The sequence below is a fragment of the Ambystoma mexicanum genome, chromosome 9, assembly GCF_040938575.1.
Source record: "Ambystoma mexicanum isolate Mex_15411 chromosome 9, UKY_AmexF1_1, whole genome shotgun sequence".
Classification (NCBI taxonomy): Eukaryota; Metazoa; Chordata; class Amphibia; order Caudata; family Ambystomatidae; genus Ambystoma; species Ambystoma mexicanum.
In genome coordinates this window covers 1,284,315,465-1,284,330,943 of record NC_090931.1, presented here as the reverse complement: position 1 = coordinate 1,284,330,943, position 15,479 = coordinate 1,284,315,465, and the positions used below count along the sequence as shown (strand labels likewise).

The 15,479-nt window shown below is 45.8% G+C and overlaps 1 protein-coding gene across 1 annotated transcript in view; it reads right to left on the bottom strand.

Moving 5' to 3' along the window:
• The window catches only part of DTX3L (deltex E3 ubiquitin ligase 3L), a 380,419-nt gene that overhangs the window by 269,958 nt on the left and 94,982 nt on the right, over nt 1-15,479 (bottom strand). Inside the window, exon 2 of the mRNA XM_069616627.1 lies at nt 2,344-2,565. Within this exon, the coding sequence (XP_069472728.1) occupies nt 2,344-2,445 (102 nt within the window). The 5' untranslated portion in view covers nt 2,446-2,565. The remainder of the gene's footprint in view (nt 1-2,343; nt 2,566-15,479) is intronic.

Genomic DNA, 15,479 nt, shown 5'->3' with positions numbered 1-15,479 from the left:
TGAATCGTCACACTACACATTGGTACACAGAACGAATAAACAATTTTCTTTCACCTGAATATTGAAATCAATGTCCAGGTGAACCTGTAAAGCAACGTTAATACGCTTGTAGTTGAAGTTAGGGCACAAAATGTTCCCTCTACACTAGTAAGGATTGGAACTGTGAAAGTGCTCCATTTTACAGAAACATTGAGATAAACATCAGGTGTGCCAATGCATATGGCCGTACGTAAGCTCCCCCTCCCCTCTTAGCAGATCGCAGACAAAAGGTGACAAATAAGACTTGTAAAATCTTAACAGATGCAGTCTGCCCATTGCAGAAAAAATAATACCCGTGGTAGACACATGTGTTTCTATGAATGACCCATCATCGATCATCATTCTAGCTCAGTCACACTCCAGTCAAAACATGTTCTCCCTGCAGCAACATTGCTGTGCTCAATGGTTTAATGTACAAAATTACATGTTTTTATTGCATACATTTTTTTTTAAAACTCAATAGCACCAAATAACAGTCTCACGTCCACACTTGGTGGGCTATTTTTAAAAATAAATGATTGATGGGGTTAGTAAAAGTGACTCAAAAAAGCTTGAAGCAGAAATATTACACTAAATAACAAATTCACTTTTCTTATTACACAGACATCGGTCTGGACTTATCGCCTAAATGCCTTTCCTCTTGCAATTTACAATACTCACACCCTACTTCAATGTTTCGTTATGGCCAAATGACAGTGGCAGGCACATGGCAATCTAAAATAACAGATTTCTCTGTGTGCCATGAATAAAACATTCCGAAAAGCATTGGCTACATTGAACAGGGAGAGCTACTAAGAGTCACAAGGGTAGATACTTGAGTCGATAAGGGTCCACTTGTGCCGTATATACATTTCAGTATCATCAAGGGCGGCCACCTGCTGCTCGTCCTGATGAAGGCCTAATCAAATTGAGGGGTGGTGAAGATAGAACTTCCCCCAAAAGAGGCCGAAACACACATCTGTCGACACGGTCTTGTTTGTATAATACACAGTGCATTAAAGAAAATATATGCAGGTCTGAGACAGAACACATGACTTTTGAGAGTTCATTTAGATTGTCACGTGCCTGCCGCTGTCATTTGGCCACATGAAAACTTTGAAGTAGGGTGTGACTATTGTAAATGGCCAGAGGAAAGGCATTTAGGCGATAGGTCCAGCCGGTGTCTGTGTAATAAGACAGGTTAATTAGTTAAGTGTAATATTTCTGCCTCAAGCTTTTTTAAGTCACTTTTACTAACCCCATCACTTGTTTTTGTGAAAAATAGTCCATGAGAATGGACTTGAGACTTATTTGGTGCCATTGAGAACATTTTTTTTAATACATTTTGTGTATATTAAACCATTGAGCAAAGCAAGGCTCCTGCAGGAAGAACATGTTTTGAATGGAGGTGACTGAGAAAGAATGATAATGATAGCCGATTAGTCAGAGTCATGAGAAATCTGTGTCACCCACAGGTGTCATTATTTCTAGATTTTCATTCCGGTAGAGAGAGAGAGAGAGACACTCGTCTGGGCCCCACCTTCTTTTTAGGTTGCCCAGTGCAGAGCCATATCATGATGTTACTTCTTATTATTGTACGACTATCATGAGTGGAAAAGACCCATTCACCGCAAAATATACCTAGATTTTACCAAGAGAACAACACTTCAGAAACAAAATGGGACATACACTGTAGGAATCTAAAACATCTTATAGTTTCTATTAAGTGGCGCTGTAACAAGTCATTCTTTTTGGTATGATGCTGCATCATACTGAAGTCTAAATAGGAAATTTGTGGAGCAGACAAAACCCTCAAAACAAAGACTGGATCCAATACATTTCACACTGTTAAGATTAGAAAAGCGATATACATTTACAATGCAACAATCACGGCCAGTCACATGCTTGCCCACCTTAAATCCCACACCAGATCTTACTTCGACACATCTCTCTTTTTCTATTATCACACCATTTTCCAGTTATTGCACCCTAAGCAGACTAAGGTCCTGCTACCCCGGGCGGGACTTACTGCACCTTAATTCAGACAGGTTTATTGGTCGTTACAGACAAATCAAACCATCTGCTGGTGAATGTTCATATCACTCAACAGCAACAAACATTAAAAAGGCTTTCATCACATCTTATTTGTTATTGCTAGACATTATTAATTAACAAGAGTAAAGGTTGACGATTAAAACACTTGCGCCAAGTGTGTGTTTCATTTGCTGAATGACTTCCAGTCCTGAATGGCAGGGGGTTATATATGCACAACTAGTAGCTTGCCAGGTGACAACTGTATTTAACGTTTTCTGTAAACCTACCTACCTGATCAGTGAAGTAATCAGAAAAATCATTGTCTTGCCTCGCTGCATGCTGGTTGGTCATGTTGTAGAAGGCTTTTGGACTGAAATTACAGGTCTCTTCCATTTAAGACACAAACTGTGAACTGCATTACAAAGAATCACTATACTGAACACCTCCAAGTAATGTGGTCTGGTATCCAGACGTTTTGCTGCTTCCAGTTCATTGTGGCTACAGAATTGAACCCTGATAAAACAAAAATAAATATTTTTCCTTACTTTTCCATTTATGTAAATGTAAACCTCAATCAAATAAATGCTAAGACAAACATTATTTATTAAAACATAAGAAGAAAGAAAGTAGAAGATACTCATGTATGTATTAACTCCTATTCACTTTTTCTCACCTACCCACCAGTAAACATGTGGGAATTTTGAAACCAAAACACTGCTAGCAACGGAACAGAGAAAATACCTATCCATCAAATGTTTCAGTGCATCTACTGTAAGTGCTTCATTTGTGGAGACTATTTGCAATGAAAAACCTAGGTGGCTTCAATGCGCAGAATATGCCCCAAACAGGCACGATATTTTTGGGAATTTTTTCATGCTTGCCAATACTTGGATTTCAGGGTTACAATGGGCACAGACCTGACTTCAGGAAAATCAAAATTTGCATGAGTTTGTCCAAATAAACACTAGGCTTGCACTGCATGGGTCTGCAACATGCTCTTGACGAGTCTTTAAGAATTGAGGATCGGACCCTCTTCAGCAGAGACCTCGCAGGACAAGGCCACAGTGTTGAGCGACACAGGTGTTTGGCGGCGAAGTGGGTAGTGGCGGAGAGTGCGAGCGCAATGACACTCCATCCCCGTCCGTAAGGTAAGAAGGTGCGGGTAGGGAGAGTAGCACTGCTGCACTCCACGCAACTACCCGGCCTTGCGTTTCCTTTCCACCTCACCTCCTGTCTCTATGTGTGCTTCCCACCCCAAACTTGGGCTCCGCTTCTTCCGGCCTTGTGCATCCTTCCCTGCACTTGCCGTCTCCACGTGTGCTTTCACCCCCACAACTCAGGCTCTGCTTCTCCTGAACTTGCATGTCCTTCCCTTCTTCTTCCCCCAGGGTTACTAGTTTGTTGTGTATTCTGTACTGCCTTTGCATTCCCTCTTACTCTCTATTGTTGTCACTATTGTATTGTATATTTGCTGCGTTGTTGCATTCCTCTTCTTACTCCTCTAGGTCACCCATTGCTACTAGTGACTGCATATTTTGTACTGTACTGTATTGCATTTCCCTTTCACTTTCCCACCCTCAGTGGTCTCTATTTTATTATTGCGATGTCTCCTTCTCTTTAGGTGCTCCCCCCTAACTGCAAGCTTTGTTGTTTTGGTTCTCTGTGCTCACACTACCCGTTTTCCTCTTGCCTTCCCCTTTGTGTGCCCCTAATGTGTGAACCACCCACACACTCCTGCTTGGCTGCCTTCTTCTGCTCTCCTCCTCCCACGCCTCTATGGTGTGCTAATTTCCCCCCCATCTTCTCTGTTATTCTATCTCCTATCTTATCCCTTGCACTAAGTCTGGTAGGAAGAAGCTCAAAAGGGACCTACTGGTCTCCAACCCAGTCCCCCCTATCGCTGATACCTACACCACTGCTTCCTCCAGACAGACCATCACCGACATCCTCTTTGTTGTTCCCTCTCCAGGCCTATGGACCCTATATATGGTCTCTGTTCCCTTTCCTTTTTCCTCCTCTCCCATTAACGGTGGCACTAGGTGGGAGGTACTCCTGGACCCCTTCCACTCCTCCAAGACCATCATTAATGTAAATCTGAATGGCATTGTCTTGGTCCAGGGCCCTCAGCCCTAGCTCTTCCTTTTCGATAGACGCTCGTCACATCTTAACTTTCTTCCTTCTCATGCTACTCCTACCTACACCTCTCTGGCTCCTTTGCCACCTTCCTCTTCCACCACCTCTCTCGCATCCTCCTCTGCTTCTCTGGATGCTCTGCCTCCTCCTTCCTCCGCCACCTCTCTGGCACCCTCTTCTTCCTCTCTGACTACTCTGCCATCTCTTTCCTCCTCCTCTGCCCACTCTCGGGCACCTCTAAAAGCTCAGCAGGGGGTACCTCATGCCTGTACCCCTCCACAGAAGTCTTTGAAATGTGTCAATCTGCTCCACGTCGCTACCCTCCACTCTCGTTCTGCTGTCAAACATTCTTCTGACATCTGTCGACTGCCCGAGAACTCAACCTGGATGTCCTCAGCCTCACCGAGACATGGTTTACGGCCAGCTCTGTCACAAATTTCAACACACTCCTCCCTGAGGGCTACAAGATCCTCACCGAACCCAGAACCAACCGTCCAGGAGGTAGGAGTAGCCTTGATCTTCCCGCAGAGGATCCCTGCATCGGTCATTCCTATGCAGGCATACTCCTCTTTTGAATGCCAGGTCTACAGGCTCTCCATCTCTCCTGGCCTCTCTGAACTGTGGCAACCATCTACAGGCTACCTGGCTAGGTTGCCCTCTTCCTCTCCGAGTGGGCTGACCTCTCCACCTTCCTCAACTTCTCCTCGGAGATCTCAACATCCACTAGGATGCCTCAAGCCCCTCTTCTGGGCTCTTTCGCAATCGATGTGACTCGGTCTCTCTATTCTTCATTCTGGATGTTCTCATCTCCTCAGACATCCCCCCCCTCTCTAACCAATCCGCTCTCCTGCCCTGACCACTTTCTTCTCTCCTCTCACCTGTTGCGCTCTCGGTCCCCAGGCGAAGCCGACCCCAGCACTGCCACCGACCTTCTCGGTCATCCAGCCCATGAAGCGTGCGTCAGTGGAAGCTTTCGCTGCGACCTTCACTCCTCCTCCTTCAATCTGCGGCTGACTTACACTCTGCCACAGCCCTCTCCAACCTTCATCTCTCAATCTCTAACAGTCTTGATGTCCAGGCCCCTGTCATGAAAATCAGTCTGAAGCCCACATCCAAGTGCAATTCTTGGTATGATTCCGATCTCACCACCCTTAAACGCAAGTGTAGGGTGGCTGAGAGGAAGTTCATCTGGAAGTTCATCAGGAAGTTCATCAGGCACATCCCCCCGACAAACTGGCCTGCTGCCTGCTCCAATGGCAATATAGACTCTCTGCCCTGTCCAAGAAGAGAGCTTACATCCAAGCCTGCATCCTCCAACAACTCGGCCAAACTTCAAAATCTGCAAGGGGCTGGCTAATCATGCTACAGTCTCTCCTCTTCCTCGCACTCTACCACCCCCCCCCGGCTGTCTCTCCTCCACCATTCTCCTCCTTCCCTGTGTTCACTCCCGACGAGGTTTCTAGACAAGTCCAATCTATAAAAGTCTCGTCAAAGCAGGTGCTCCCCTGCTCCTCCAGAGCCATCAAGGACCACATCTACACCAGATTTCTGCAATCACTCTTTTGCCACTGGAACTATCCCTTCCCCCATAAAGCACTCCCTTGTGCGCCCCCCCCACCCTCCTATCAAGAAGCCCTCCGACAATCCTTCCTCTCTGGCCAACTACACTGCTTTCCTGAGCAAACTCATGGAAAACCGGGCCATCTCCCAGCCTACTCTTCATACTGAATCTGTTGGCTGTCTCCATGACCACCGGTCTAGCTTTAGAGCAGCTAGAAGCACAGAAACTGCTCTCCTGAACACCTGTGAAGACCTGCTCTCTAATCGATTCTAACCTTCCTTCTGTCCTCCTTCTCCTTGATCGATCCTCTGCTTTTCATATGGTCAACCACGCTATCCTGCTCAGTCGTGTGTGTCAACCTAGGCATCACGGGTCAAGCCCTAGCATGCTTGGCCTCCTTTCTCTCCGATCGACCCTCCCAGGTCCAACTTGAGTCCTTTCTCACTCCCACCTTTCTCTCTACTTGTGGTGTTCCCCAGGGCTCTAACCTCTCAGCCTGGCTCTTCAACCATTACTTTGCTCCTCTTGCCAACCTCATCTCTACCTTCTGTTCTAACTTTCAGTGTTATGTGGATGACACTCAGTTCTCCTGCAGGTTCCCCTCAGCCTCCTCTGATCTTTCGATGATTCCTGTCTGTCTATCCGCGATTCAGGAATGTTGTGCCTCCAACGATCTCTGCCTTAACGCCAGTAAGACTGAGAACCTTCTCATTTGGACCCCTGCTCCCGCTTTCCCTCTTGCACTCTGGCCGCCCACACTGAGCCCTCCATTCGCACCTTCCTTTGAGGGAAAGAACCTTGGGGTCATCTTCGACAAGTCACACTAACAGCTGCACCTCCTCAGAGGTATTCTTCCTTTTCTCACTTCCCCCCCAGAAGATCACTTTCTGCAGAGCCCTAGTTCTCTCTAGGCTGGACTACTGCAACAGCCTCTTTCTAAATCTGCCTGCCAACTGAGGATACACCTTTTGCTCACCCCAACCTGGTATAAGGGACCGACCAATAAGACTCCAACCAAATAAAAGTCATCAATTTAGGCTTTCACGAAAGGGCAGGACTCCCTGCACCCTCAAAAGACTGCGCAGGAGTGAGCTAAGCATTCAAAGTTCATACAGCTTATATACATTTTGGTTAACATTGCATTCAATAGCTGGCAAGTAGTCAAGACAAATCTGCGTAGTCATTGGCAGCTGGTTGCACGCCCTGTCTCACCTGTCTTCGTTCGTGCAAAGGATTTCTTGCAAACTCATTCCTGTAGCTTAACAGTTATCACACACACCACGCCTGCCTTAACTTCAGGCGGCCTAGTTCAGGGAAATTGCTTGTGTGGTTGCATAACTAATGCAGATCTTCTGCTACAGACATGCATCCCACCCCTGCTCGGCTCTTCTTGGAATACCAAGGGTCTTAGTCACAAGCTATCAGCCCTTCCTCCGAAAGTGACAAAAGTTTTCCGAGAAGGGTTTATCTTGCTGAAAACATGAGCACCAACTGAAGCTACATGCCCAGCCCTCCTAATCAGAATCCATAAAGCGGCCCTTTTGCTCAGGTTTGAGCAAGATCAATATATATCAATCTTATTTAAGTCTTCCATTTCTTTCAGCCACATTACCCGCTTATACTCTTCATTTGCAGCCACATGGGCTGGCCTTGTGTGGATTATTTTATTCACTGCTCTACCACAGCCATCCACGCAACACCCTACAAACATCAGAAAACACTGCACACAAAAGCACAATAATGTTATCCCAGCCACTAGAAACAGCGGGGTCAACAGTTTCCATCCCAATCCTTCAACAATGCCATCCACCTGACCCAGTCTCGTAATTAATGGTTTCAGCAATCTTATGCAGCTTTGATATACCAGATAACACCCCGCGCATTGTGTCGGGTATGTACATGCAACATTGGTACCCCACCATAGTACAAACGCCGCCCCTTTCTGCTGTTAACACATCTAACATGTACCTATTCTGTAATGCAACTAACCGTATGGCCTTCATCTCATATGTAATATTAGCGAGTATATCATCTGTTTCACTAAACATGGTCTCTACTGCCCTACTTAATCTGCGTACCTCTTGGGAATTCAGGAATATTCCCACAGGGAGTGTCATCGCCTTTACTATGTCAATGAATATATCCATATCAGGTCAGGCCCTGGCCTTTTCTCTCTCTTATACGTGTGTTTAGCATACATTTCTCTAGGGGTATAGATCATAGCAGCAGGTATTATCCTGGCAAAATAACATGTTCCTGAAAAGTTCCTCGGAAGCCACAAATAAGCCTTTTTGTTACAAACATAAGTGTACCCTTCAGTTTCACGTAGAACCCTACTATATCTGGAAAGATCGTATGTTATACTACATCCCAAAACAGGTTCTCCTATCGTTCCCTTGAAATAAATCTTCCTTGAGAACTCCCTGGTTATCATCATGGGGGTGGGGGGTAGAGGGTTTGAGGTAATTTCCTATCCTTGCCTGACCTACAAGGTCTTTCAAAGAGTAGGTTACTCCTTCCTGTTTCATTTTACAAACTATCCCTGCTGATCGCTGACCATTTCATTGGAAAGCACATAGAAGTGTTTGGCACCCGTCTAGTGAGAGAACCCTTATCCAAAGCAATATACAACTGTCAATTTCTGGTACTGCAAAAGCATACATAGGTATTCCATCCCCTGCATGGCGGGGAACAGGACTACATATACAATAACTTAATGAATACAACACAGAAGGCGTTGAATTTGTCAAGCGTATATATGCATTCCTACTATACTCTTCGTGTACATGACCGTGATGCTCATGCCTGTCTTTACTGTATACATAATTAATATTGGTGTCATTTGGGGAGTTCGCCACTGGAAACATTCATAAATTCATACAATGAAGGGTGTTCCAGATACCATAAAAATACACCAAGCCCTGCTACGACCAAGACACCTGCCATACATAAAACAGTGTTTTCCTTCGTTGTACAACCATATGTGTCCACCTTTATCCGTCCTTGCGAGTGGGCAGGCAGAGCTAAATCCTGCAGTTCCATCTCAATTATCATTGCTTCTGCCACCTTACCTGAGTTTATGCTGACACTTGCAGGTTCTGTGGCTTGGCTGGGTCCTGGCGCCTAACGTTCTACCCTAGTGAGCAGCCTCTCACTTACGGCTTACGTTCCCAATCCTATTTAAAGCTCCAGTGTCTTTGTACCCTAAACGTACATGGCGCACTGGTGGCCCTTTTCACTGATCTGTTCCACATCTCGTTGTGCCTTGTCCAAGTAGGGACGCTGGAGGCCTTTCGAGCCGATTGCTCGCCGTTTTCGGCAAGGTGGTGTATTGCTCTGACCGACAAAAGAGTTTGTGTCTCTCGAACTATCAAAGTTCAATTCACAGTCCTTACTTGTTGCCTGGCACATACTTCTCGCAACCTTAGATTATATCCAGGGATATCCGTGGGGAGGGGGGGTTTGGGACGATTCCAGCAGATCCATTTGTAGCCTGGGAGGTTGCAATGACCCCACGTTAGCAGCTCTCTTCACATGGTTTGCGTGATACAAGTGTGCTTTGCCGTCCACCTTCAGTGCTGTTTGAGTTGTCAACAACACTTTACAGGGTCCTTTCCAGCAAGACTGTAGTCCACTGGATCGATTGAATGCCTTGATGACCACCCATTCACCGGGTTTCAGATCGTGCCCTGGCCCAATTGGTGGTACTGGGGCTACGTCCTTTACCTGTGCATGTACAGAAAGGAGCCAGTTAGTCAATTCAATACAATATTGTTGCAATGCTGGCCATGCTTGTTCAGACAGTTTCTCGGGGTCTGCTGGGGTACCAATGCTCGCCGGCCGGCCCATTACAATCTCAAATGGGGATAGTCCATGGGTGCGTTTGGGAACAGTTCTCATGCTCATTAATGCCAATGGCAAGGCGTCGGGCCACTTGAAACCTGTCTCTGCACAGGCTTTTGCCAGTTTGCTTTTCAGCACCTTATTAGTGCCTTCAATATTTCCTGCCGACTGGGGGTGAAATATGGCGGGGAACCTTTGATCGATGCCCAATGCTTTGCATACCTTTTCCACTACGTCACCCGTGTAATGTGACCCCCATTATCTGACCACAGATAGGTAGGGACCGTGTACAGGGGTACCCAATGTTTCAGTAGGCACTTTGCAGTTGAGGTAGCACTACTATCTCAGAGGGGGGAAGGCTTCCACCCACCCCGAGTAACCGCATTTCATCACCAAACAATAAGCAAACTTGTTTACAGGTTCCAATTGTATAAAATCCATGTACACCACTTCAAAGGGCTGTGTGGGCAGCTTGCACTGCCCTGCTGGGGCCAGCACACCCTTTCCAACATTATACATCACGCAAATCTCACACTGCTTTGCCCATTGCATGCAATATGGACCAATTTTCTTATTTTCCCAAACAGTCCTCAACACACTCTCCATTGTTCTCGCATTCACGTGTGTTGGTCCATGTGCCATGCTTACTACAATAGGGAGATATGCATCTGGTAACATCCATTTCTTTGTGATCTCATTTGCCCATGCCCTGCTCCCCAATTGTCTTATGTTCTCATCTGAATGCCAGGCTTTCCTTTCTTCCTCCATTGCATCCTCTTGGATCCTCGCCACATGTTCTCCCACATCCAACCCCTCCTCTACTGTTTCACACATATATTGTCCTAGTTCATTGTTTGTACAACTTTCTGCGGCATATTTTGCAACCATGTCTGCTTAATCGTTATCCTGGGATATATGGGCTGCACATTTTACTACTGCTACCCTTGTAGGTAATGTCAAAGCATTTAGGAGTTCACATATCAATGCTGCGTGTTTTACCTTTGTACCTTGTGATGTTTAAAATCCCCTTTCAGCCCAAAGTCTCCCAAAGTTAGTCACCACCCCATGTCCATATGCTGAATCAGTATACACCGTTATACACTTTCCCTCACCATGTTTTAATGCCTTTATCACAGCATGCAGTTCTGCTGCTTGTGCAGATTTTTCTGGTACCGTCCCCATGTCGACTATGGTTTCTCCTGCATACCCTGTTAACATTTCTCCTGAATCCAATTTATAGCAAGACTCCATCACAGAATAACACACTGTTCCCTTCCTCTAAAGGCCTGTCCTGTAAATCAATTCTTCCCTTGGTGCTTTCTTCCGTTCTAATCACACAGTCATGCATCACTACATTCTCATTTGTTTGCACTGGTAGCAAAGAAGCTGGATTCAACACATTGCATTGTTCGATTTTAACATTTCTACTGAATAGGTGCATTTCATATTGTGTCAATATGGGTGCCGTGAGGAGCTGAGTCTGGGTTCGGTTTAATAGCACATCCACAGCATGTGGTACTCTTACTGTTACATCGTTCCCTAGAATTATTCCTGCGCTTTGCTTCAGAGCTAGGGCTGCCGCTGCCACTGCCCTCATACATGGTGGCAATCCTCGGGCAACTGTATCCAATCCAGTCAGAAGTAGGCACAACGCCTTTGCCTCCCACCCTGTTCTTGGGTTAATACAGTCACAGAACACCCATCCACCTCATCCACAAATAAATAAAACATTTTCCCATAATCGGGTGTCCCCAGAGCTGGTGCGTTACACAAGGCACTTTTCAATGCATGATACGCCCTGTTCATCTCTTCCGTCCAGAGTAAGGTTTCACCTTCCTTTTCCCTTTTTAGTGCCACTAACAATGGTTTTGCTATTACAGAAAACCCAGCTATCCAATGTCAGTAATATGACAATACCACTAACACTTATCGTAGCTCTTTATGTGTTCTGGGACAGGGCATATATTGCACCAGTGGTATGTGGTCGACTGACCGTGCCCTTCCTTCTTTTGCCAAAACATATCCCAAGGAGTCAACCTTCTGTTGTACATACTGCATCTTTGCCAGGGACACTTTGTGATTATGTTTTACCAAATGAAATAATACCAATACAGTTGCTTCTCTGCATCCTTCCTCTGACTCTGCACTGATCAATATATCATCCACATCCTGGACCAAGGATGTCCCTGTTGGTAGCATGAGCTCGTCTAACTGAGCTTTCAATACTTGGCTAAAAACGGCTGGGCTTTCCGTGTAACCTTGCAGAGCTCTCGTGAATCGATACTGCCGTTGCCACAAAGTAAAACAGAACAAATATCTCGTCTGTGGGGCAATAGGCAGACTAAAAAATGCATTTTTCAAATCAATCACACTGAAACATTCAGCCGTACGTGATATTAAGGTAAAAACACTAGCAATACTAGGCACTACGGGGAACCGTGGTTCCACTATTTTATTAATTTCTCTCAAATCAATAATAAAGCTGTAGGGCAGTGTCTCATCTCCCTTTTTATGGACCTGAAGCACCGGGGAGTTGTAAGGGCTATCATTGCATTCTTCTACCACCCCTATGTTCACCAAATCTCCCACAATCCTGATTGGAGCATCCTCCCTCTCCAAAGATATCTTATACTGTTTCACTCTGGGGAGTCTCACGTTCTCCTTCAGTTTTATTACAATTGGATCAATTAATAGAGTTCCCACATCATTACTATGTGCCGCCCATGAGTGTTCTGGTAAATCCTGTAATTCTACTGGTGGGGGTCTGCTGAGTGCCATTATAATGCGATTACTTGGGTCATTTATGGTCCTGCGCACCACGTTCAGGGAACAATACATAGTAGTATATAGTGCTTTTAAAGAATAGATACCTAGTAAGTTTTCGGGACATTTCTCGGTTAACAACCATTTACCATCCCACTTGACCCCTTCAATGTGTGCTTCCATTTCACCACTTATCTGAGTCACTATAGGTTCCCCGCCAAACCCTACTGATGGCTTGTTAGTTTCCCGATAGTGGTGCTGAGGGGAAGGCTTTAGTGTCCATAGAGCCGTTTCCAGCTGCGGTGTCCACTAAAAATTTGATGGTGGGTTGCTGACCTAATCGTAAAGATACATAAGGACCCTTTTGATCGATTGGTACAGATACCGTTACCCCAGATCCACCTCAGACTTTTCATAATAGACTGCTAGTTGGGTCCTGAAATCTTTCCGATTCCTTTCCAAACAATATACAGTCCTCTCCTTCACACTGATCGAACTGTAACATCTGTGCTGTCCCTTGGTCAAAAACATTCAGCCCGGGAGGAGAAAAATTTGCTGTCGGACCTGGTGGTATATTACATTGTCGTGGGGGAGGTCTCGGCCCTACTGGCGGAGGGGCCGTTCTCCGGGCCATACTTTCTGGACACTGGTTTTTCCAATGACCGGACTTCTTGCAAAAAGCGCATACATTCTGGGCCAGACCATTCGGCCGTGCATACGTACTTACCCAGGGAGCGTTATTTCCGGTATTGTTTTTTCCATTGACTGGGAGGGTACCTCTGGTTCCCCCCCTTGCATCCGTTTTAATTGTTGCATTAATACTCTAGTCCCTAGTTCCTTCTCTGCCTTTACCTTTGTCTGCACCCGGGTTTGCTCATTTCGTTCATAATATCGTGCCATCTCTAACAGGTCTCTGGGTGATTTAGACTGCCACGTGCTTTCTACTGCCCGCAAGTCCCTTTGGATAGGTTGGTGCAAACCATCTACGAAACTCCCAGCAAAATATCCTTGACCCGTCTCAATTGTTAGGTCTAACCCACTATGGGCTTTGAACGCTGCTTCGTATTTAAAAAAATATGACGCCACCAGTCAGGCCTTGGGTCACAGTGGGCAGTTTCTCAACATTCACATCTATTGGTTTAAGGACCTTCTCTAATGCACCCAACACATTCATATCGTGTAATCTTAAAGCATCAGCCAGTTTTCCATGTGGCTTCCTATCATCACTTGCCTTTGTAACTGCTGCCCAGTCTATTCCCACTTCATTACTTGCCCTGAATGGAATCCACACCTATTCTGGAACTAGGGACATCATGATGTTATCCACATCCTCCACCGTATACTGACCAGGCTGCAACAGTTTCCTCATTTCCTTATAGAAGCCTGCTGGGTATGTCCGAGGGTCGGGGATGCTTTTGGTAATCTGCATCAGTTCTGTTCTTGTCAACGGGACATACTCATACGTTCGGACGGGTTCATTACTACCCCCCGTCATGGGCTGGCATTCACGCAAGGGAAATGCGGCCACCCCTCCTGATTCTCCCTTACTCTTTTTATCCAAGGTCTCCTTCCTTCCAAGTTTTATACAGTCTAATGCCCGCTTCAGCATCCTCTTTCTCCCCGACCTCGTTGTACCACTTCCTTCTGGTACCTGTGGATCTGGAATCTCCTTTAAATAGTCTCCGAGACCCTGGAACTGTGGCTCTGAATCGCCACCAGCTTCGTCAATCAATGTGTCTAATAGTTCAATCATATGTATCAAACACTGGGCTTGTTCCGCCCATCTGTGGGTCATTATGTCATAAAGTAGCTGGCTTACGTTTCTGGTTGCTAACTCCTCTACCTTTTTAACCACCAAGTTCTTCCCAGTTCCGACTGCTTCTGACATCTGTTGCTTCCTTATTTCTAATTCTTCAGCTAGTTCTTGTTCCTTTTCCACCTGGGTCATATGTCCCTTTCGAATTTCTTCCATGATTTTTTCCATATATTCCCATAATGCCGATTTTGTCCTACCTACCTTTATTCCTACTTCAGCGTCCAGATAGGACTTTGAATACTTATACTGCGCCTGTTTTCTAAAATAATTATCATTTTCCATCAATAGGTGTGTGGTCTTTTTAAACTCCACCGGTCTTAATCTGCCCAATTTCTTCTTCACATCTTCCCCCAACCTCTCTCCTTCCACTTCCTTTGCTATGGTTTCTAAGACTCTTACTCGTTCCGGGGATATTACAACCGTCCTAGTGACCCCCCACTTCCCCATTCTCACCAAACCTCACCTTCTTCAACGGCCTCTTATCAACCTGGGAGCTGTGGCTCCTGGGAATAGGAGATTTTTCATGATTAATTTAGTTTCCCTCGTAATGTCCTCATACCTTGGGGCAGGGATGGACGGGTACATACCCTTACTCTCCTTTATCATCATCTTTCTCCCTTCTGCATCATTTTTTTCTTGTAACTCTGACATCTAACGGTCTAGCCTTTTCTACAGCTGTTTGTCTATTTTGCTTCCGCTCGGTTTTTATTTGTGCCTTCTGCCTCCTAATTGCCTCGACCCTCCACAACCCGATTGCCTCAAACTGTGCTGGCCGGACACATTGCTTTGCCAATTCTATTTCTACTAGGCCAATGCTGTCCAAATCAAATGTGCCCCGTTCCCCCCCACTTATGTTGGAGTGAGTCTTTTGTATAGTCTGTCCACTGTCTCATAAACAAGGTTGCATTTATTCCGTGCTTTAACTAACATGTGTAGCCTCTAATAGGGCATACCCGGCTTTAGCCAACCCCACCTCCTTTCTTGACAATGAATTCCCCCCTCTCCTTTGCTTCACTTCTACCCTTTACATCTGGACCGGTCCTTCACATCAAACATCCATCCTTCCTTTTAGTCTACAAAACAGACCTCAACAATAATACATACCATAAAACTGATACTCTTGCCCCAACGGCCTTACCAACGGTTCCTCCTACCCGCACTCACCTCTTGTGGGGTCTCCGCCAGAAGTCTAACGAATCCGAAGAGTGGCAGCCTGCTGTCCTGTTGTCCAGCGGGACTGGTGGATTCAATGGTGCGTTTTTTCGTTGGGGCCCCGATACCGTTACCCCTCCAGCCTCACCCAGTGATGGG